Source organism: Ursus arctos, unplaced genomic scaffold (genome assembly GCF_023065955.2).
Source record: "Ursus arctos isolate Adak ecotype North America unplaced genomic scaffold, UrsArc2.0 scaffold_2, whole genome shotgun sequence".
In the NCBI taxonomy this organism is placed as follows: domain Eukaryota; kingdom Metazoa; phylum Chordata; class Mammalia; order Carnivora; family Ursidae; genus Ursus; species Ursus arctos.
The window spans coordinates 64,318,621-64,342,287 of NW_026622874.1; the positions used below are offsets into that span (position 1 = coordinate 64,318,621).

The 23,667-nt window shown below is 47.6% G+C and overlaps 2 protein-coding genes across 14 annotated transcripts in view; one reads left to right on the forward strand and one right to left on the reverse strand.

The window, feature by feature from the left end:
* Positions 1–21,030, reverse strand: part of DAP3 (death associated protein 3) — a 35,275-nt gene extending 14,245 nt beyond the window's left edge. For 2 of the 7 annotated variants that reach the window (XM_026485201.4, XM_026485204.4), the window contains exons 1-2: positions 20,710–21,030; positions 2,411–2,525 (exon numbers count right to left, since the gene is read on the reverse strand). In XM_026485201.4, coding sequence (XP_026340986.1) covers positions 2,411–2,452 — 42 coding nt within the window. In that variant the 5' untranslated portion in view covers positions 2,453–2,525; positions 20,710–21,030. Of the gene's footprint in view, positions 1–2,410; positions 2,526–4,546; positions 4,966–20,463; positions 20,544–20,709 lie in introns of those variants that run through there. The other 5 variants (XM_057315006.1, XM_048225438.2, XM_026485203.4 and 2 more) reach the window with 5 other exon arrangements.
* Positions 21,031–21,201: 171 nt separating this feature from the next.
* The window catches only part of ASH1L (ASH1 like histone lysine methyltransferase), a 173,606-nt gene continuing 171,140 nt past the window's right edge, over positions 21,202–23,667 (forward strand). For 2 of the 7 annotated variants that reach the window (XM_057314999.1, XM_048225436.2), the window contains exon 1: positions 21,225–21,303. The gene's annotated coding sequence lies outside the window, so the exon portion shown is untranslated. Of the gene's footprint in view, positions 21,304–21,549; positions 21,907–23,667 lie in introns of those variants that run through there. The other 5 variants (XM_057315002.1, XM_057315001.1, XM_057315003.1 and 2 more) reach the window with 4 other exon arrangements.

The window sequence follows — 23,667 nt, forward strand, 5'->3', positions numbered from 1 at the left end:
TCAAGATTTAGAGGTGAAAATACCAGTTAGAAAGTTGTTATAGAACTTAAATGGGGGGGTGGCTCAGTCATTTAGTGTCTGCCTTCGGCTCAGGGTGTGATCCCGGGATCCTGGGATGGAGCCCCGCATTGGGCTCCCTGCTCCGCTGGGAGCCTGCTTCTTCCTCTCCCACTCCCCCTGCTTGTGTTCCCTTTCTCGCTGGCTGTCTCTTTCTGTGTCAAATAAATAAATAAAATCTTAAAAAAAACAAAACACTTAAATGGGTATAATTTTTAAGAGCAAAAGAACTGTTTAAATGTCAAAATCAACATGCTGACACAGCACCCCAACGTGGTGGACTGTCACCCCAAAGCATCTTGGAAGTGTAGCAACAGCAAGAATGAAACAGAACATCTATGACACCCGGGGCACCTGGGTGGCTCAGCTGGTTAAGCGTCTGCCTTCAGCTCAGGTCATGATCCCAGGGTCCTGGGATCCAGCCCTGCATCTGGCTCGGTGCTCGGCGGGGAGCCTGCTTCTCCCTCTGCTGCACTCTCTCTCTCTCTCTGGCAAATAAATAAATTAAAAAAAAAAAAATCTTAAAAAAGAAAAAAAGAACATCCACAACCCCCATAGCTGCACTGGTCGTGCCGAGCTGACGAGAGCCTGGGGTCTGAGAGCAAGGCCTGGAGCTGCCACATTCTACCGGAGACAAAGCACCAGGTCTTTACAAAAAAAGTAGCAAATAGAAAATTAAAGATATTCAAGGGCCACAAGGTGGTGGTATTTCTACAGGAATCCTATGATTTTTTTTTTTTTTAAGTTGAATGCTTTTTGCAGCAAATTAAGACCTAGCAAAATGGATTCCTTACTTCTTAAAATGTTACATACGGCATCACCCAGACAGTCTTGTGTTTCCGGGGAAAACCACCATGTGTACGGTCGCCTCTGAACAGCTCCGGAATGAAAACCAGGCAGTTCCCGAAAGAACGGCGTTCGTGACCCCCATCAAGGTCACTTTAAATCGATCTACAGAAAGCACAAAATTCTTCTCACCAACTCCTTGCTGCGGTTTGGACTCAGGCTGCTCCCGTCTGCTGTTAAGTATAGATTTTAGCCTTTCAATGTGAATAGTTGAGGTCCGAGTCTATCCCTCTGTTGATCCTTGCTCTTTTTTCATTTTATTTCCTAATAATAGGTTATTTTACCTCTACAAGTTTTATCATGAACCCCTGGGAAAAAGAGGAGTCCTACGGAAGGAAAGGCTCCTTCTCCAGGCGGTCTAATCTGTTGCAAAGGATGAGATGGAAGTGATGGAGCCTCGCTGGGTTCTCGCCCTTCGGGATTTGAGTCTGGGGTGCTCTCTGCAGGCCCCGCTAAGCCACGGTACCCGGTGCTGGGACAGCACTGACTCCGATACTGGCTTCTGACGTCCTGGAGAACAAGGACCACGAGATGCCACAAAGCACAGCCCTGGAGGCCACAGGCACTGAGACGGCCTGCGCTCTGCAAACCTCACAGAATGTTCCCGCATTCTTAGCCTTGCCAATCCTCAGTTTCTGTATCTGTGAAACAAAGATATTTCCTACTCCTGGGCTCGTCATAAAGATTTAAAGAGATAAAGCACTTAGCACTGCGCCTGGCACATAACGAAGCCCAACAAATCATAACCATTAATGTGAAATGAGTCACCTTAGAGTCCTCAGCACCTGCCCCATGGAAGGTACTGAGAACGTTTGGCTCAGTGAATGAAGGAGAGCAGCACGAGGATCGTTTCTATATAGGATTTTATTATTTTATTCAACTATCAGATGCTAAAAGTCTAAAGAAGCAACTTATTCTCTTAAATACTTCATTAAGGGAGGAGAGTCATTAATCCAACTGGATAATAAAAGTTAATAAAGATAAGTGCAATCCAGCATATTTAACTCTTTCTTTCTTTCTCTTTCTTCCTCCCTTCCTCCTTTTTTCTTTCTTTCTTTCTTTCTTTCTTTCTTTCTTTCTTTCTTTCTAAGATTTTATTTATTTGACACAGAGAGAGAGCGAGAGAGGGAACGCAAGCAGGGGGAGTGGGAGAGGGGGAAGCAGGCTCCCCGCTGAGCAGGGAGCCCGATGTGGGGCTCGATCCCAGGACCCTGGGGTCATGACCTGAGCCGAAGGCAGACGCTTCACCGACTGAGCCCCCCAGGCGCCCCAGCTATTTCTTTTTGAGATGTTGACTCTCCAATAATGGTGCGTCCCCAAGCACTGCTGCTGTACTGACGGCAGAGGAGCGGAGCTGTGGCTGCCCCGTCAAGTGCAGCAGTAAATTAAAGCGCTCGGCAGCAGAGTCTCCCAGAGCACCTTATTTAGGTTACAGTGAGTCCGTCTAGAAACAAGAATTCTGCCTAAAGACAGTCTGCACAAAGCTGTGAGGTCAGCCAGGACTCACCTGCCGGGCCCCGGAGACAAGCCTGGTCATCCTCTTCAGCATCCTGGCTGTGATCTCAAGCGAAGTGAAGAGGTAAGCTGCAACCGGGCCGCAGATCGACACGACGGACTCCTATCTAGAGTACATGCAGAATTCCCACAAATTGACGAAAAAAAAAAAGAGGAGAAAACACAAGTAAGACATTTCATGGAACAGGAAACAAATGGCTAGTACACCCATGAAAAGATTTTCATCCTCATTACAAGTCAGGGAACTGATGAGACACCATTCAGACACGGTGTTCGGAAAAATGAGAAAGACCACAGGAAATGTGCCAGAGGCCATGTGGCATGGGGGGCACTGTCGGGGGGGAGGGTGGACACTGTTGGGGGGGCACTGATGGGCACTGTCAGGGGAGGAACTGTCGGGACAGCACTGTCGGGGGGACACTGTCGGGTGTGGGGGTACAATCATCGTGGAAAACACATCTGGCATTATCTTACAAAGTTGAAAATGTACAGGTCTATGGCCCATGTATTCTACTCCTTGGTATTTATTCTGGAAAAACACATGTGCACTGGGAAGTATGTATAACACTGTTCACTATAGAGTCTGAATAATCAAAAACGATAAAAAGCCCAAATACCCATTGACAGAGGACTGGATGAACAGATATGGTCATACAATGAAACACCACTCGGGAAATGAAAGAATCGACTGCAGTTACATGCAGGACATGGATTCAAACTAATACTGTGTGAGAACTATTATAGACAGCATGATATAATTTATGTAAAATTCAAAAATGTAAAACCTAACTCACTCACTGGGGGATGTACATATATGGAATAAAACTGAAGGAGAAAGGCAGAAGGATAAGCATGTGTAGAACGGGGCTTCCTCTCCGAGGAGGTGAGGGGGAGGCTGGGGCAGGGCGCACGGCGGGACTGGGAATGCACTATTTCTAACGCTGGGTAATGAGCACAGGAGTTTTATTTTACTAATTTCATATTATGTGTGTTATACATATTCATTTGTATGTTGAAAATATTTCATAAAAAAACCCCTAATCTCTTGCGAGCTAAAAGATGTTTAAAATACTTCAGTGCAACTCTCAATATTCAGTAGTGGTAACATAGCTAAGTTTGATCTCCAGGTAATTATTTGCTTCATTTTGGCTCATCACTTTCACCTCTCTTACACCCAAAATCCTTCACGCACCCGCAGCAACAGAGGTGCCCCATCTATTCAACAGTTACCGAGCACCTGCTGTCAGGCCCCGTGAAGACGCGGGGAACAAAGCTGCTACAGTCTCTGACCAGGAAGCTCACCAGTAGTCAAGAGACGACACAAAGTCCTTTGAATTCCATCTCTGTTTATTTTCCAAGTCTACTTTTTAATGAAGATGCAATGCATTCCTCAATTGAGTCATTCAAGGCATGTGCTTCCTTCCCCATGCCCACGCTCCACATGACAGACAGTGGTCAACCAGACTGACCCGGCTCCCCTCCACCTGTGGCACCCCAGGCTCCCGTGCTACGTTGGAAAGCCACAGGTCTCTAGCAGCAGTTCCCAAAATGAGTTTGGGTGAAGGCTAACTAGTCCTAAAATGCACCACTGCTCTATGGCTGAGAAATTTGAGAAATTCAAATTTCTTGAATAATGACAACACGTTAGCATATTTAAAGTCTTTGAGAAATACTAAAGTTACTTCATTTTAACCCAAATTCACTTGGTCTTCGAATCCTTGGAACCCCATCGTTGCAAAATACTATGAATACCATTGTCCTGGATGCTAGTGGGGTAAGGAGGTGGCTGTGAGCATGTGCCCGGGCCTGGAGATGAAGTCCTGTTACCCCACAGGCAGAGGAGAGGTCCCGTGTTCCCTGCGCGCTATCTGCTCGCCTTCACTCTGCCCTCCACCGTCTCCACGGCTGTCCCACACAGCCCAGCACCCCCTGCCACCAGCCAGGCCCGCAGACAAGAGCTAATGGGCAGGCGGGGGCTGCTGTCCTCAGCAAGGCCTGCCCGCCCGCTGCTCTCGGAGCAGCTGTCTGGGAACCCGGCCTTTATGAGTTCCCAACAGCCCTAGAACGGGTAAGAGTGGGTCACTGGGCCTGAACTATTTATACAAACAGCATGGCTTAGGTTGAATACCTGCTTTCCCTCTTAAGAGTCAGGCATCTCAGTACCCGCCAGGCAAATGACGACTACGTGGCCAGCCCCAAACTCCAGGCGCTGAGACTCCCCGGAGACTGTTTCCCCAGCTGGCACCATTTCATGTGTGTTGTCACAACTTGCTGCTGACGTCATTGTGTCCTGTGTGACTCTAGTGGGAAAGGGCTCTTAAAGCTCGTGCCTGCTTTCCTCCACTTTGCCCGATGTGCCTTCCCTTTGCTGATCTGGCACCGTACCCTTTCCCTGTAATAAATCACAACCCTAAGTATGACTACGTGCTGACTTCCAAGTCCTCCTAAGGAATCAGATGCTGGGAGTGGTCTTGGCAACTGATGACACAACCACCTGCTGTCCAACACCACCCAGTGTCCATCACCTCCTGGTACCCAACACCACCTGGCACTGACCACCACCTGGCACCCAGCACCACCCAATACCCATCTCTAACCAGCTCAATTTTCTTAACTCGGCTCTTCTCAACCCTCCCCTACTTAAACCACCTCAGCTCCCTGTCTCCAGCACTTCTCCCACCCATGACAGGTAACTGCCACCCCAATTCTGACCCTCCACATCAGCTCATTTCCAACCAGCCCTAAGCCCTCCACTCAACCTCAACTTTCCCTACTCCCAAACTACTTAAGACCCCAATGTGACCCCACCAATGTCTGGCCCACCGAACCCTGCTTCCCCAATCTTCCCAATGCATCCTAGTACAGACAGCTGTGGGCTATAGCTTTGAAGGGGAGATGGGTCCTGGAGAGAAAAAAAGCAGATGACATGGTCCTGAGGTCAAGTCTTCCCACAGATGTGCCTGTGGTCATTGGGGCCATTACTCTGGCCATGTTTTAGACATTATGGGAAATGCTGGTCAGGAAAATGTGATCGGCTCTCCATCCCAGGACACTACCATCTTGTATCCGTATTACAATTGGTCTACCAGCTTCCAGCCATGAGCTCCTCCAATCCATTCTTCCACTGAAGTCTTGCTTACAATCCTTCAGTATTTCCCCACGGCTTTTTTAAGGTAAAGGCTACACAAACATGTAGACATGTGCAAATAATAGAAGTTACTTTAGGGCTGCCTGGGTGGCGCAGTGGGCTGAGCGTCTGACTCTTGGTTTTGGCTCAGGTCGTGATCTCATGGTGGTGAAATCAAGCGCCTGTCTGCTTGAGATTCTCTCTTCCTGTCCCTCTGCCCCTCCTGCTTATGCATGTGCTCACACGCTCTCTCTCAAATAAACATTAAAAAAAAAAAAAAAGAATAATGGAAATTACTTTAAAAACAAAGGGGGTAGGGGGGAATCTTAAAAGTTTGATCTCAAAGCAAACAACCTGGACTAAACCAAGTTTTCCTTGTCTTTTAAAATACCCGTTTGCAGAAGAAATCTTATTGACAGGCCGCATGTAAGCAGAAGAGAGGAATATTTGCTCATTCTACTTTCTAGGGTGTGTACAAATCAGGGCAGTGCAAGGTAAAGGCTCACAGCCACTAGTACTATGAAAACTCGGAGGACTGATTTCTCCTTTCAGGTTTTTCATGTCCTTTGCAGGAGCACGGGTTAGGTATGGGGACAGAGCTCCTGTGAGAACAGACTAATGGGTCGAGGTGAAAAGAACGTGGGGATGGACAGTGGTAACGGCCGCACAATAGCGTGGGTGTGACATCACGGAACTGCACACTTCAAAATTACGGCGAATTTTACGTTCCACATATTTTACCACAGTACAGATGACTGATGGAAAAAATCAAAGATAAATTGTCCACTTCTCTTCCAAAACAGAAGAGTCCTCTCTCCGATCCCATGCTTTGTTTTAAATGTGGATAAAACGAACAGATCCCCGAGACGAATCACTTCCGTAGTCTCCGAGGCACCCGAAGCACCGGGGGCCCCTGGAAGGGCACTTGCCCACCTCTGTACTTGAAGTTCTGCCACTGCTCCGATGAAAGTGTTAGCTAGTATTAGAGGCCTCTTTCTCTCTAAAATAAGTCTCCTCACATAGGAAGCTCAAATGCATACTGAGAAGGAAGTTGGAAAAGGCCGCACCAGATCTAGAAAGGTCTCCCAAAGACTATATGCTAAGACTAAGACTTCCGGGATCACAAAGTTCCGTTTGTTCGTTTTTTAAATTTAACTTGTTCTGTTGAAGGCACTGCAGAGCCACGGGCACTTGAAAGTAAAACCCCGCGCAGCCTTTCCCCAGGGCTTCCCCCGTGGTCGCAAGACACACGGCGATGGCACTCGATCATCGCCCGGACAGGGACGTCCACAGAGTTCGCATGCAGGACACGTCCATCACCTCAAGGATCCCTCATGTTGTCCTTTCCGGGTCTCCCCCTCCTTAACCCCTGATGACCACTCATCTGTTCTCCATTCCTGTGATTTTGTCATTTCAAGGATGTTCTATGAATGAAATCCCACAGTATGTAGCCTTTTGATACTGGCTTTTTCCACTCACCGTAATTTTCTGGACAGTCCCCCAGGCTGTGTCATATGCATTGAGAGTTGTTCCTTTAATTCTGAACACTGTGCCACAGTAAGGATGTGTCTGTTTGTTTAACTAGTGAAAGACCCATGCGTTGTCTCCAGGTTTTGCTATAATGGACAGAACTGCTAGGAACAGGCTTTTCTGCAGAGAGACTCAAAAGCTCTGAGGGTTAAGATGATCCAGCTCAAGAACCGAGTCCTTCAGAACCAGTGCAGGGCTGAGTTAGTGCTACCATGATCTGATAATAATCACTACTTTTTAGAAATAGGTTCTATATTAAGCAATTTATAGGCATCATCTCACAACAACTGTATTAAGTAGACATTATTATACCCAGGCAAAAAGAGGGACAGATACCCTAGATGACTTGTTGAAAGTGGCAGCCTTTCCCGTTAGTCACTGTGCGTCACATATGGTCCATCATCGAGTGCCTGGACATGTCCAGTCAGGGGGAACTCGAAGGCAGGCCACCTGATTTTCAGACAGCTTTTCTGGAAAATTCTTTCACAATCTGAGCTGAAATGTCTCCCTGCAGCTTCCATTCACTGTCCCAGTCCTCTTAGGTTTTACAAGCCATTTTCCACATGAAGAACTGAAGGTAGTTTTGTGTACTGTTTTTTCCTTTTCTGGCTAAATGCCTACAGTTTTTTAAAGCAATCATTACACAATACAAGTCCCTTTCCCACATAAATTATCAATACTCTTTAGGTATGACCTATCATTTTTAGATTTTATATTTTAAGAGTGACTATTTTTTTTAAAGATTTTATTTATTTATTTGACAGAGAGAGCAAGAGAGAGCGAGCACGGGCAGGGGGAGCAGCAGAGGCAGAAGGAGAAGCAGACTCACCGCTGAACAGGGAGCCTGATGCGGGGCTCGATCCCAGGACCCTGGGATCACTACCTGAGCCGAAGGCAGACGCTTAACCAACTGAGCCATCCAGGCGTCCCAAGAGTGACTATTTTTAAACATTCTATCACATCGTTGTTTCATTGAGAATGCAGCTCATTAAAATCATCAGTTCTTTTTTTTTTTTTTTAATATTGTTACTTGTCAAAATCCCAGCAAATTTTTATGGCAATTGTCAAGCTGATCTCAAAATTCATATGGAAATGCAATGGACCCATAAAAACATAAATAACCTTGAAAAAAAAGGAACAAAATTGGAGGGTTCCCGTTTCCTGATTTCAAAACTTACTACAAAGCTACAGTGATTAACAGTCTGCTATTAGCAATATGTCTGTAGACGACATGCATACGACCTGCGTCTTGAGTCAGTGGGGCAGAGCTGAGAGTTCAGAGAGAATTCCTTACATCACAGTCAGTCGCCAAGACAATTTCAGTGGCGGAAAGGAGAGTGTTTTCAACAAATGGTGCTGGGACAACGGGATATCCACATGTAAAATAATTAAATTGAACTGGGTGTTTGCCCAAAGAATACAAAAACACTAATTCAAAAAGATACATGCTCCCCTATGTTTACTGCTGCATTACTTACAATAGCCAAGATAAGGAAGCAACCCACATGTCCAGTGATAGATGTGGGGGTGTGTGTGTGTATAATGGACTATTACTCAGTTCATAAAAAGGATGAGATCTTGTCATCTGTAACCATATGGATGGACCTAGAGTGTATTATGCTAAGAGAGTATGACAGAGAAAGACAAATATTGTATAATTTCACTTATACGTGGAATCTTAAAAACAAATCAAATGAGCAGAAATGAATCCATAGAGAACAAACTGATGACTGCTGGAGGGGGGAAAAGGGAGGGCAGAATGGGTGCAGCTTTGAAGTGAATGAGTCACGGGACTACAACATACAACTGAGAGCGATGTAGTCAGTGATGGTACTAGTGCTGTGTGGTGACCAGTGGTAGCTACACTCGCGGTGAGCACACAATAAACTATAAACTTGTTGTGGGGGGCTCAGTCAGTTAAGCGTCCGACTCATGATTTCAGCTCAGGTCATCATCTCAGGGTCGTGGGACGGAGCCCAGTGTCAGGCTCCACGCTCAGTGTGGAGTCTGCTGAAAATTCTCTCTCCCTCTCCTACTGCCCCTCCCCCTGCTTGTGCTTGCTCTCTCTCCCCCCCCAATGAATAAATAAATCTTAAAAACAAACAAAATTTGTTGAATCATTATGTTGTACACCTGAAACTAAAGTAACTGTGTCAACTATACTTCAACTATGAACGAATGAATGAATGAATGAATGAATAAATAAATAGAAAGAAAGAAAGAAAGAAAGAAAGAAAAAAAATCAATAAGGACAAAACTAAAAACCAAAGCCTGGTTCTCCCTAAGTATTTCATCTTTCAGAGAATGACAGTACTATTCGTTTCCTGCACAAGCCAGCAATCAAATAGTCACGTCTGAAACCCTCCTTTTCCTTTTCCTTAAAATTAAATTGGACCCCTACCTCACATCATATACAACAAGTAACTCAAATAGATCACAGACCTAAATGGAAGTGCTAAAACAATACAACTCTTAAAGGAAAACATCAATCTTTGTGAACTTGTATCAGACAATAGTTTCCTAGTGATACCAAAAGATCAAGTGACAAAAATAGATACTTGGACTTTATCAAAATTAAGAATTTCTGCTTCAAAGGATACCACGAAGAAAGTAAAAGACAAACTCTACAATGGGAGAAAATATTTGCATATCATATCTGATAAAGGACTTGTATCCATAATACATAAAGAACTCTTTACAACTCAGCAATAAAAAGACAACTGGCTCAAAAATGGGCAAAGGATTTAAGCAGACATTTCTCCAAATAAGATACATAATGGGCAATAACCCCTTGAAAAGATGTTCAATGCCATAAGTCATTAGGAAAATGCAAATCAAAACCATAATGTGATATAGTTCATCCTCACAAGGAGAGCTAAAATCAGAACAGACAATAACGAGTGTTGGGGAGAATGTAGAAAAACTGGAGTCATCATACATTGCTGGTGGGACCGTAAAATGGTACAGCTACTTTGGAAAAGTTTGGTAGTTCCTCAAAAGATTAAACATGTAGTTTTTATATGACCCAGCAATCCTACTACACACCCAGTTATACATCCAAAGAAATGAAAACATATGTGCACACAAAAACTTGTTCACACTCACAGCAGCAATATTCCTAAGAGCCACAATGTGGAAGCAATCCCAATGTCCATCATCAATGAGTGGATAAACCCAGTTGGCACAGCCATACGATGGGGCACTTTCGGCACTAACAACAGATGAAGTTCTCATAAATGCTACAACATGGGTGAATCTTTACACGGAGAAAAAGGCTATCAGAAAAGATCACCTGTAGTATAATGCTAATTACTGGAACTGTCCGCCACAGGTAAACCTATTGAGACAGTAAATTAGATTAGTGGTTGCCCGGGGCTGGGAGAGGGAAGAATGGAGTGATCACTGATGGGTTTCTCTTTGGGGTGACCAGAATGTTCTAACATTAGGTAGTGATAGTGATTACACAGCTCTGCGAATGTACTAAAAACCCACTGAATTGTATACTTTAAAGATACTGATTTTTATGGTTTGTGCATCTTAATAAAGCCATTATTAAAAAATGTTGCTCTGTAGCCACACTAAAACCCCAGCAATAGGAGAAACCACGACTAGTTTAGTCCTGATTACTCTATGTCAGGCAATGTGCTGTGGACATTAATGCTCTGTGTCATTTTACCAGCACAGCATTGATCCGAAGCACTGTACCGGCTGTTGCCGTGTAACAGACCACCCGAAACCCAGCGGCCCCAGACAGCATCTTGTTATTATTGCTCGCCAGTCCGCAGCTACAGGCTGGTTAGTTCTTTGTCCTGGATCAGGTCTGGCTATCTCTGGGGGGCTTCCACATGCATCTAGGGTCAGCTGGCTAAGCAAGGTCGGCCTTAGCTAGGGTGACTGACTCTGCTCCACACTGTCTCTCATCCTGTGGCAGGGTGGCCTGACTTGTCACAGCAGTGGCAAAGGTCCCGGAGAGCTAAAACACTGAAGACCTCTTCAAACCTGGCTCCGAACCTGCAGTCGGTCACATTCTACTGCAGCCCATTATAGTTTCGGGGCAGGGGGCAGAAGCCGACTTGACCTCTCTATGGAAGGAGCTAGAAAATCACAATTTTTCTGACACATGGAAACCACTGTACTTTGAAAAAATGGAGACTCTTGCATGCAAACATGGTTGTTGGACTTCAGAGGCTCCATCCTTATCACTACACCATGTTCTTCCCAGGCAGCCTCCGTCATTTATCTGTGCAGCTGTTTTTTTTTTTTTTAATATATATTTTCTTAAAGATTTTATTTATTTATTTAACAGAGATAGAGACAGCCAGCGAGAGAGGGAACACAAGCAGGGGGAGTGGGAGAGGAAGAAGCAGGCTCACAGCAGAGGAGCCCGATGTGGGGCTCGAACCCAGAATGCTGGGATCACGCCCTGAGCCGAAGGCAGACGCCCAACCGCTGTGCCACCCAGGTGCCCCATAATATTTTTATTTATTAATTTGACAGAGAGAGACAGCCAGCAAGAGGGGGAAACACAAGCAGGGGGGTGGGAGAGGAAGAAGCAGGCTCCCAGCGGAGGAGCCCGATTCAGGGCTTGATCCCAGGACCCCGGGATCACGCCCTGAGCCGAAGGCAGACGCTTAACGACTGAGCCACCCGGACGCCCCTGTGCAGCTATTTGTTGATTTTGATCTTAGCAAAGTAATTATTAAAATCCATTTTATTAATATTGAACCTTATTTCAGTATTTCAGTATGTAGACATCTTCTTTTACGTAATAAAATTTTAAGTACACGGTTTTTAACATTTAGTTATAAAGTTCACCAATGAGAACTAGAAGTTGTTTCGATAAAATTCTAAATCAGAAATTACAGAACATTTTCTCACACCATACACAAAAAATAAACTCAAAATCGGATTAAAGACCTAAATGTGAGAACTGAAACCATAAAAATCCTAAAAGAGAGCACAGGCAGTAACGTCTCTGACGTCAGCCAGAGCAACATTTTTCTAGATTTGCCTCCTGAGGCAAGAAAAACAAAAGAAAAAAAGTTATTGAGACTACATCAAAATAAATAGTTTTTGCAGAGCAAAGGAAACAATCGACAAAACTAAAAGACAACCTATGAAATGGGGGAAGATATTTGCAACTAATATATCCTATAAAGGGTCAGGATCTAAAATATATAAAGAACTTCTACAACTCAACACTAAAAACCAACCAAACAAACAAAAACAAGAAACCAATCAATTAAAAACAGCCAGAAGACATGAACAGACATTTCTCCAGAGAAGACCTCCAAATGGCTAACAGACACATGAAAACATGCTCACCACTCGTCATCAGGGAAATGCAAGTCAAAACCACAATGAGCGACCACCTCACGCCTGTCAGAATGGCTAACACCAAGAACACAAGAAACGGCAAGTGCCGGCGAGGACGTGGAGAGAAAAGAACCCTCGTGCACTGTTGATGGGAATGCAGACTATTACAGCCACTGTGGAAAACAGCATGGAGGCTCCTCAAAAAATTAAAAATAGAATTAACATATGATCCAGTAATTCCACTATTGGATATTTTCCCAAAGACTATGAAAACACTCATTCGAAAAGATAATGCACCCCTCTATTTATTGCAATATTACCTACAGTAGCCATATCATGGAATCAGTGTAAGTGTCCCTTGATAGATGAATAAAAATGTGGTACCCGCGTGTGCACACAGAGGAGTAGTATTCAGCCATCAAAAAGATGAAAGCTTGACATTTGAAATGACATGGAGAGATCTAGAAAGTATGATGCTAAGTGAAATAAGTCAGAGAAAGACAAAGACCATATGATCTCACTCATATGTGGAATTTAAGAAACAAAACAAATGCACAAAGAAAAAAAGAGACAAATGATAAAACAGACTCTGAATTCTAGGGAACACACTGCTGGTCACCAGAGGGGAGGTGGGTGGGGAATGTGGGGAAACAAAAGAAGGGGACTCAGAGTCCACTTACCATGAGGAGCACTGAGGAACGTACGGAAGCTTGGAATCACTGTACTGTACACTGGGAACCAATACGACCCTGAGACTAACTCTGCCCGAGTTACATTATGAAACTGAGTTGCAGTTTATCAGTTTCAGCATCAAATGGAATTCAGCTTTCATTTTGTTAACACCATATTAGAAATCTTGAGCCACACAGATAAATAGTTGCAAGTGGTAACCTGTGTAGTATTTTTAGTTTTTATTAAAAAAAAACCAACAACCAAAACTTTAGACAAGCAGAAGAACTGCAAAGGTGCATTGTCAATGAGCAACAGTGTGGGAGCAGGATCTGTTTTCTGAGCAGGTCTCAACGGCGGACTTCAGACGTTGGGTAAACCCTGCTGTGAACAGACGTGCTGTCATCCAGGCTTTGTGGGCCATTGCTAGAGCTCGGCAGAGTAGATTCGGCGTCCTCCCGAAGGGCCCTAGGATTTCCCGAACGGTCAGCGAGCGTCAGCTTCAGCTTCCAGTCCCAGCTGCACTGGCCCCTAACAAGAGAGGCAGCCTGTCCTCTGAAGCTTGGGAGCCGGACACTGCCTTCTCTCCGGCCACGGGAGCCCTGCGTGCACCCCCTCCCAGCAGAAGGCTGCTTCGTCCACATGGAAAATCTGCTGGTCAGCGTAGCCTCCTTCAAGAATTCTCCGAGCTAGATCTTCTGCACAACCTGCTGCTTCACCTGTCGCTTCTGTGTTAAGGAGCCGGCTTCATGGCCGACACCCCACAAACCAAGCCCTGCCCGCGGCGGACTGTGCTCCCCTGGCGCGGCCGCCCGGGCCTCGGGAGAGGTCGGGCCTTGCTCCGGACCAGCCTTCGGCTGAAGGGGATGTTGCGGCGGCTTTGCTGTTCCGTGCAGACCGCTCAGCCGCTCTCCGCATCGGCAGCAGGCCGGTGACCTTGCCCACCGCCCGCGTGTCCGCGGAACAGCACTGCTGATTTCCTCCAACAGCTCTCCCTCTGCGTTCACCACTCGGCTGACTGCTGGGCGCCGGAGGCCGAGGCTTTCGGGCCGTCAGCTCCGGACCCGCCGTCCTCGCTAAGCTCATCCCTGCTCGCTTCTGGTTTCCAGCCTCGGACGTGCGACTGTTCCTTCCACCTGAACACTTCGAGGCCGTTGTAGGGCGATTAACCGGCCCAATGTCAACACTGTCGCCACACACACGTTGGTTAAGTCTGCCGTGTGACGTGGGTGCCGCCTGCGATGCCCCCAGACGGTGACGCTGGTACCATCAGCGATCACTCGGCACAGATCAGCGTAAAATAATGGAAAGGATTTAGATGCTGTGAGGATCACCGGACCGTGACAGAGATATGAAGGGAGCACATGCTTTCGGAACACTGGCACCCACGCCGGGTTGCCCCAAACCTTCCATTTGTAAAAACCCAACAGCTGCGAGGCGCCACACAGCCGAGCGCGGTAAAACGAGGTCCGCCTGTAATTAAAATGCTTGATGTATATCTCAGACCAATTAAACCTCAGACCAATTAAATCACAATCTCTCATAGGGAGACTTAAGACACTGGCATTTTTTTAAAGTTCCCCAGCTGATTCCAATGTGCAGCGAACAGCGAGAACTCCTGCACAGATGTCAATGGTAAAGGGAATTTCAATCTACTTAACACGGAGTCTTTGGGCACGGTTATTCAAACAATTAAACATTCAGGACGTATTTCCCCAAAAGGCCATAATGAGACTGTCAAATGCCTTACTTTACTGAAGACGCGATATATGTAATGTCATTATTTTGATTTACCATTCTAGTAATTCAGACAAAAAGGATGTATTAGTCTGCTATGACTTTCTCTACCGAAGCAAAACTGATTTCCTGGTGATTGGCAATTCTTTTTCTTTTACAATTTTATTTGTTTGAGAGAGACAGAGATAGTGAGAGGTACACAAGTGGGTAGTAGGGGGAGAAGTAGACTCCCCGCTGAGCAGGGAGCCCAATGCCGGGCCTGATCTCAGGACCCTGGGATCATGACCTCAGCCTAGAGCCACCGAGGGGCCCCAGCAATTGTTTTTCTAACCTAGTGGTTCTCAATTGGGGCAATTTTACCCCCCGGGGGACATTTAGTAATGCCTGGATGCGTTTTTAGATGCCACAACTTGGGGGAGTGGTGCTGGCGTATAGTGAGTAGAGGCCAGAGATTTTGCTGACCAGCCTGTCAGGCACAGAAGAGTCTCCCACAACAAATCACCCAGCGTCCTACGTCAATAGTTAGTGCGGCTGAGGTTGAGAAAGGGTGTTCTAAATTCCGAGTCCTCTAGGAAAAATTTGGTTCATGGAGACTAATCTCACTGCTTTCACAATTTGTTAGAAAAAACAATTTGTTATGCTGCTTTCTGTAATCCTCATTATATCTACTTCCCCACGTTTGGACTCTCGAAGTAAAGGTGTTTCTTTGAAACACACTGATGACGACAAACTTGAACAAGTGCAAAGCTCGGCAAGCTCTGCGTTGTACCACTAGGTGTTTTTGCTGGAAACATGCACTCACCCTCCCAACGGTAAGGGAGCGAGTGACGATGCAACAGACTAACTCTCCTAATGGAGAGAGCACGGGAGGGAATGGGGAGGAATGAGGACTGCTTCTGAGGCTGGGGGACACCCTGGACCCTCCTCAGCAAACTGAGCCTGTGACAGTCTGCGAGACGCGGGCCTGAGACTGGTGAAGCATCGGAGGTTCCTGAAGGCTTCACGGAAGGCACGTGACACGAACATGCATGCCCAGCCTTAACACCCTAGAACTTTAGCGCTCTGGGTACACCCATGTTGAACTCCCCCTCACGGTGCATTTGGATTAGTGTTCTGAAGTGGAGATGTGCGAAGACTTCAAGAAAAGGATAAACAAAAAACAATCTGATCTGGGGCGGTGCTCATGTTGCAGGTAGTTTTTTAAAATTTTGATTTGTAATGTTATTAACAATAATTAGCAATATTAATAATATTGTTTATGTAATAAAAATTGTCCAAACTTCAGTAAGGTGTCCATGTTAAAAAGTTGTTCTTGAGACCTAAGCAAAACCACTTTTACAGTAACATAATAAAAACAGAGATTGCTATGTAGCAATTGCAACACTGTTTCTAATACTAAAATGGAAAGAACCTAAATATCTGTCACCATACAATGGGACATCATGCAGCTGTTTAAAAATGAAACAACCCTAAGAGCTCTCTGCATACTAATGAGGAAAAATCTCCAATATGTCTTAAGTAGAAGAGAAAAAGCACAGAACAATGTACAGTTAGCTATCACTTGTGTAAAAGGGGGAAAACATATATACGACTTGTTTGTAAAAAGGTCCATATTTCGAAGGATATACAAAAATTGATAATATTGGTTGCTTTAAGGGAGAAGGAATGGGTTCCTATGGGAGCAGGAGAAGGGAGGGTGGTATCTTTTGTACTTTTTGAATCTGAACCATGTTGCTATTACCCAGGCAAAGAGCAAATTTTACAAAATTAAATCAACAAACCCTTAGTGAAATCCTTTAAAGCTAACACATAATTTTCTGCATGAATTATACTTCTGTGGATAGAAAACCCTGCTGCATCAAACTGTTAGAGATTGAAGATAAATAATTAAAAGTAGTGGGTCCATAACCCAATACCACACCCAAATTTACCTCAAGACTGTTTGATAAGGCCTTTGGATTCTTAGATGAGTACCTTTCACATAAGATTTTCTACAGGAGGGGCGCCTGGGTGGCGCAGTCGTTAAGCGTCTGCCTTCGGCTCAGGGCGTGATCCTGGCGTAATGGGATCGAGGCCCACTTCAGGCTCCTACGCTAATAGCCTGCTTCTTCCTCTCCCACTCCCCCTGCTTGTGTTCCCTCTCTCGCTGCCTGTCTCTATCTCTGTCAAATAAATAAAATAAAATCTTTAAAAAAAAAAAGATTTTCTACAGGAAAAAAACATTGTTTTAAGCTTGTAGAAGTCTTTTTTTCCTTCTCTCTGGGCCCGAGTTTCCTACCTGTAAAACAAGGGCACTGGAGTATGTTTTCTAGACATTTCCCCCCTCTGGTAATCTAACTTTTACCAAGCTAAGAGCAATGACAGCACTAACATATAAAAGAGATAAAACAGCTGCTGATCAAGGCAGAAGTAAGGAGCATCCGCTTTGATGTTTCTTTTCTTCCGTGACTCAAGCACATTGGAAAATAATCTAGAGCTCCAACGACAGCAATAGCTAACATATTACTAACCACTTTCTGTACGCCAGGGACTGCTCTAAGCGCTTTATGTGAATTAACTCATTTTACCTTTACAACAATCCTATGATGTTAGTGATATCTCCAATTTACAAAGAAGAGTGGCAAGCATGGCAGAATGGTCAAAAGCATGGACTCTAGAATCTAAGCGCTGAAATTTGAAACCTGGCTCTCTTACTTAATAACTGGGTGACCTTGAGCAGGCCACTTACACTTTGTGTGGCTGTTCCCTCATTTCTAAAATGGAGATGACCGTAGTATCTAAATCTACAATGTGTCACTACCACTACGGTTCCACCCAACTTCCCAGAGCCAGGCTCTGCACCCGTGCAGTCTGGAGCGTCCGTTTATACTTCGCTAATAAGCAATCCATCACCTGAAGCAGCTTAAAATCTTGGTACACCCCACCTCCAAAATTTCAGAGTTCTTCCCTTGTTAAAAGAAAATCATTTAGACTATTATGCTTATATAGCATTTACCCATACCTTGTCAAATGTAAAGTCAACCATGATATTCTAGTTGACTTTTATCTTCAAAAAAATTTCTTTTAACTTTTGAAACCTGATTTTGAAGTTTGTAGTGAAGAGGTTTTCCTGCTTATCTATACTGCATTTAGACAACAACCCAGCAAGGAAGCACCATGAAATAAATGTTTAATTGCTTCTATTCTAGTAGGCAAGTCCGTACAGCAGGACCACAGAACCAGCTGTCCATTTACAGCTTGAGCACTGATGCCAGAAGCAGAGCAGCAGGGAAATACTGGAAACCTAGGCAGCTTGGTTGAGTGCCGATCACTTTGCTTGAGGCAAACTTTCAGTTGAACCATACCCCCGTTTGGATTAAAGCACAGAGGTGCCTGCCCGGTTGGCGCAGTCAGTTAAGCATCAGACTCTTGATTTCAGCTCAGGTCATGATCTCAGGGTCCTGGGATGGAGCCCTGCATCTGGCTCTGTGCTCAGCGCGGAGCCTGCTTCTCCCTTTCCCTCTGCTTATTCCCCCTACTTCCGCCCGTGCTCGCTCTCTCTCTCAAATAAATCAATCAATAAACAAAATCTTAAAAACAAAACAAACTCTTGAATTAAAGCACAAGACCACAATCCAAGGCAGGTACTCTGGAAGCTAATCATGATTTGGCTCCCCTTTCTGCATTAGTTTCCAGCTGCTGTGACAAATTATCACAAACTTAGTGGCATAAAACAACACACATTTGTCTCCTCAGAGTTCTGTGGTTTAGAAGTCCAAAATCAAAGTGTATATGTACAGTCGTGTTCTTTCTGGATGCTCCAGTAGAGAACTGGTTTTTTGACTTTTGCAGTTTTCAGAGGCTGCTCTTTTGATCTTCAAAGCCTGCAACAGCTGGTCAAGCCTTTGCCATATAGCAGCATTCAGACGTTGACTCTTCTGTTCCCTCTTCCATCTTTTCACAACTCTTATACTTACAGTGGGCCCACCACATAATCCAGGATAATCTTCCTATTTTAAGGTTAGCTGATTAGCAAACTTAATTCCATCTGCGTCCTTAATTCCCTCTTGCCATGTAACATGCACACGTTACAGGGACTGGGCCATGGGCATCTTTGGGGGACCATCATTCTGCCTTCCATACCTTCCTTGGTTCAAGTAATTCAGGTTTCATTCATTCAATAAGGTCATTTTACTGAGTACTTAATATAGTTTAATAGGCACTGGGGCTTATACAAAAGAACAGGGTACTATCTTGTCTATACTTACTGACAACTCATGAAAGCAAGATGAAGGCAGAGACCATAAGTGAGCAACTTTCTTTATATACAGGTGCAGTGGAATCCACTAAGTGTCTTTTCTTCGTAGTATGTACTTATGTTGGGGCTAACAAATTTTTACTATGAAGACAATGTGGTATAGTGAAAAAGGTTTTTAGGACAGGCAAAGTGAAATGTTTTTTTTTTTTTTAAGATTTTATTTGAGAGAGAGAAAGCCCCCAAAAGCACAAGTGTCGGGAGGGGCAGAGGGATAGACTTCCTGCTGCGCAGGGCTCAATCCCAGCACCCTGAGATCATGACCAGAGCAGAAGTCCGACGCTTAATGGACTGAGCCACCCAGGCACAGTCTGCAAAGTGAAATCTAAAGATAAAGTTAATGGACTTCTCTGAGCCTCAGGCTTCTCATCTGTAAAATGGGGGTTAGGATGATCTACCTCAAAGTGTTATTAAAGCAGGAACACGTGTTCTCCCGACATGGCATTCCACAAATGTTAATTCTCTTTCCCTTCTCAGATTTTAAGTATCTAACATTCTTTTAACATTTCCACTACTCACTTTGCACTAGGGCTATAAAAGGATACACAAGAAGTGTTAGACCTAGTCCCTGCCATCAAATTAAAAATGTTGGTAGGGCAACACATTTGCATACATGGCACAATTAAAAAAAGATCAAAGTAAACTTAGATGGGCTCCATGAAAGAGCTGAGCCTTAAGACATGCTTAGGAAAAGCAAATATATAGTGAGGTCATTAGCTGACTTCCTCTTTACCTTAAAAAATACAAAGCAAACAAACAAAACCTGATTCATACATCGAAATGTGTAAAGGGTGGTATGTCTACTTCAACTTTAGAGCTTCAACAGGGCTTTGAGGTCACTCTCGTAGAGTGATTTTCAAACTGTTCCCTGGATCCCTACAACTCCACAGAAGTGAAGGAAAGGGAAACCCAAGGAGATCCCTCCGGGAATGTATTCTGCTTTACCCCTTGGATGAAACTAAAAACTACTAGATTAGGCAGGCTTTGGGTTCTGACAGTCCACAGTTCTCCCGAATTCTTTCATTAAGAAAAAGTAGGTGTTGCTGCCGAATATTGAGAAAGCAGCATCAGGAGCCGCAGAAATCTGCCAGGCCTCGGTTCGCACTGTTTTATGAACCGTTTGGAGAACAGGACACACACTACCAACTGCAGCCACAAACCTGACCCGCGCTGCCAGGTCTGTGAACGGGAGCACTCTCTACTTGGCGTGTAGTATCTCACCAACGCTGAAGGCCGATGTGGACTCCGCTAGTTTCTATGTCCACTTTTTCGCTTCCTTTTGATAAATAACGAAGAACAACAACTTTCTGAAGGACACGCAAGACATGGAAGATCAAGCCCGCAGCGAACCAGAAATACGTGCTTTCTTTACCCTGTGCCTCCAAGCTGCCCGATGAGGTTGAGGATATAGCCGGCAGCCAAGAGGAATGTGTGGAAGTGCTCACACGCATCCTGCGGGAGACAGTGGCGTGAAACCCAAACCGTCCAGGCTGGGCTTTACAACACAAAGCAAGAAAGGCGCCCAGCGCCCGGGCTCCGCGGCGGGTCCAAGTCCGCCACACGGAGCCCGGAAGGAAGCCCCCAGGACAGCCGCCGGCCCCAGGGCCTCGCTCCCTACCTCGCGGGGGCTCGGACCCCGCTCCCTTCCCTCGAGGGCGCAGCCCCGGCGCCGGCTCCTTCCCCGGCGAGTGGCGTGGCGGGGAGTCCAGGGCCGCGAGCAGCACGCACCGCGAAGTGCCGGCCGCTCTCCGCGCTTCCCGCAGGAGACAGGCGAGCTCGAGCCGTTCGGCAGGAAGCTGCTCACCGCGCAGCCGCCGCGGCCTCCAACCGCCCGCCAGCGGAGGGGAGCCAAGCCGCTCTCGACGCGCCCACCGCGGCCCGGCGGCCGAGCGCGGAAGCCAGCCTGGGCGGCGCTGCGCTGCGGCCGCGGAGGTGAGTCGCCCTGGGCCTCTGCCCGCCCCTCGCGTGGCTCCAGCGCTCTCCACAGCCCCGCCGCGGCGCCGGCCCTCCCCCCTCCCGCTCCCAAGGCGGCGGGAATGGAACGGTCCGGCGGGGGGGATTGTGGGAGGCGCACGCGCGAGGGGCGGAGGGCATGTGGGGGGGCGGCGGCGGCGGCGGCCGTGGCGGCGGTTGGTGGCCGTGGGGGCGGGGAAGGGGGGGAGGAAAGAAGAGGCGGTGGAGGAGGAGGAGGCTGGGGCTCGCGCCGCCGGAGGTACGCGTGAGGGCCCGCGCCCGACCGTCCTGACAGGGGCCGAGGGGGAGCCGGGGGCCGTGCGAGCGGGCGCCCCCGAGCGAGCGCCGACGGGCCGGCGGGCGCGCCAGGCGGCCGAAGGCGGGGGTCGGGGGGAGAGCGAGCGGCGAGCCCGGAGACGGTCCGGCGCGTGCGGGCGGGCGTGCGCGCTCCGCCGCCCGAGTCGGGGGCGGGAGGGCCGCGGGGGGGGCCGCGGGGAGGGACTGGTGGGAGGTGGGGGGGCGCGAGGCGCCCTTCGCTCGCGCCCGCCCTCCCTCCCGAGCAGCCGCCGCCGCCGCCGCTCTGCCGCCGCCGCTCCCGCCGCCATTTTGGGTTCGCTTTGCGGAGGGGGAGACGATCCCCGTCTCGGTTGCGGGACCGCCTCCCCTCGGTGGCCTCTGCTCAGCCCCACGCCTTTCCCTTCTCCTCGCTCGCATTTCCGCCAGTCCGCGCACCCGCGGGCCGCCTCCTGACAAGCGGCAGGGATCCGCCGCCGACCCGGGGACGCGGAGGAGCCTGCTGGCGGCCGCCCCCCTTCCCCACTTCCCTGCACTCTCCTCTCGCTCGGCGTCGGCCTCTGACACGGTGAGCAGAACCGCCCGCGGAGGCTTCGGGCCTAAGTGCTCCGTGAGTGAGGCGAGCCTGGGCGGCCCGGGAGCCACTGTCACCTCCCGGACCTGGACCTCCGGGAGAGCGGCGGCAGGGGTGGGGGAGGGGAGGGAGGCGAGGGGATCCTAAGCGTACCGGGAAGTCCCTCCCGGCGGGGGGGAAGGGGTGTCCCTGACGGGCGGGCTCCCGGCCTGGGGGGAGGGGGGCGGGAAAGTCGGCGAGCGGAGGCGGAGTCGCCCGAGCCCCTGACAGGTTAGTTGGCGCGTCGCGGAGGCGCGGCGGGAGCATCCCCCCGGGTCCGGGGAGAGTGGCCCGGGAGGTGGGCTTCGGGGGGGTGCTCGGCCCTGCGCGCTCGGCCCTCGGGGGTGTAAGTTGAATGGATGTTCCTGGGGAGTTTGGACACGGAAAGACATGTTTTTGGTCTGGAAGACAGATGGTGTGCTGGTGTCGAGCGGCTGTGTTTGTGTGTGTGCGCGAGGCAGGAAAGTGTTCCGGAAGAGTTGGCTCGGATTTGTGTCAGTGTGCTGGAGTTCCCCTCACGAGTTACCTCATTTTTAAAAGAAAATTTGGGATGTCCCCTTCCGGTGGACACGCGTGTGTGTTGTGGAAATCGGGAGCGCCTTACCGCTGGTCGGGAAAGCGGAGTCATGGCGGTATCGCGCACAGTGTAGCATCTGCGCGCGGGGCCGGGGGTGGGGGACGCTCGTCGCGGCCGGTCGTAGTCTTCCGAGTAGTTTGCGCCTCTGGCCGGAGTGGGTTGTGTGCGTGCGAACCCGAGGCTCTGGCACCGAACCGCTCCCGCGAGGCTGTACGGAATGGATGGCCTTTTTGTTGGCCTGAGTCGGTGCTGACACCCAACCGCAGAACAGAGCTTGTACGCTTTTCTGAACGCTCTGTTCTTTGTGATCCTACATCTCCGGGCGAAAATGGTAGAAGAGATGTTTTCTCCCATTTATAAAGTAGGAAATGGAGGCATAAAGGGACCCTTTTTCCAAGGTCACACTGTAAGTTGGTGACAAAGTTGAGACACTACCTCAGGTACTGTGACTGCTTGTCCGGTGCTACGTTCCCCACGCGTCTCGGGCACCTCGGGAGGTCTTGTGGGACCCGTCCGGGTTTCCCGAACGATAGGGGTGGATGCGACTGGCTGCATTGTATCTGCCAGAGATCACTTGTGTCACACAGATGTGCGGATCATAGGTTGGCCTGCTAGGTTGGCCTGTAGGAAATGGGCATCCACGACTGTATTCTTTCTTGTTTATGGAGGATCAGAGCGTTTCTGACACTTAGGTTGTGTATTTGAGAGAGGGATGTCTTTCACAGCTGAAACTTGTACTGGAGCAGCTGTAGGAGGGGCTGACCGCCTAACTTCAAATCTTTCGGAGGGAGGATCTTCTTTCATTCATGCAACAGATGTTTTATTGAATAATTACTTGGTGGTCCCTGCCTTGGGGTGAGAATAATCAAGGTGACCCTGTTGAAACAACCTGGGTGCCTATGAGGGGACTTGCCGTGACAGTGATGGGTTATTAAGTCCAGCGAGGAGGACAAGTCAGTGTGGACTTGAAACTAAAACTTTCCTAAAAAGTCTGTTCAGTTTGGAGGGAATTTACATATCCCAGACAATTTTATATGGAAGGATACAGGTCTGTTTACCATTCTAAAAGCATGGCAAGTTTGTGATACAGTGTGCCTTCTTTTGCATTTTCTTTTGGCATTTATGAATAAACTGTTTTG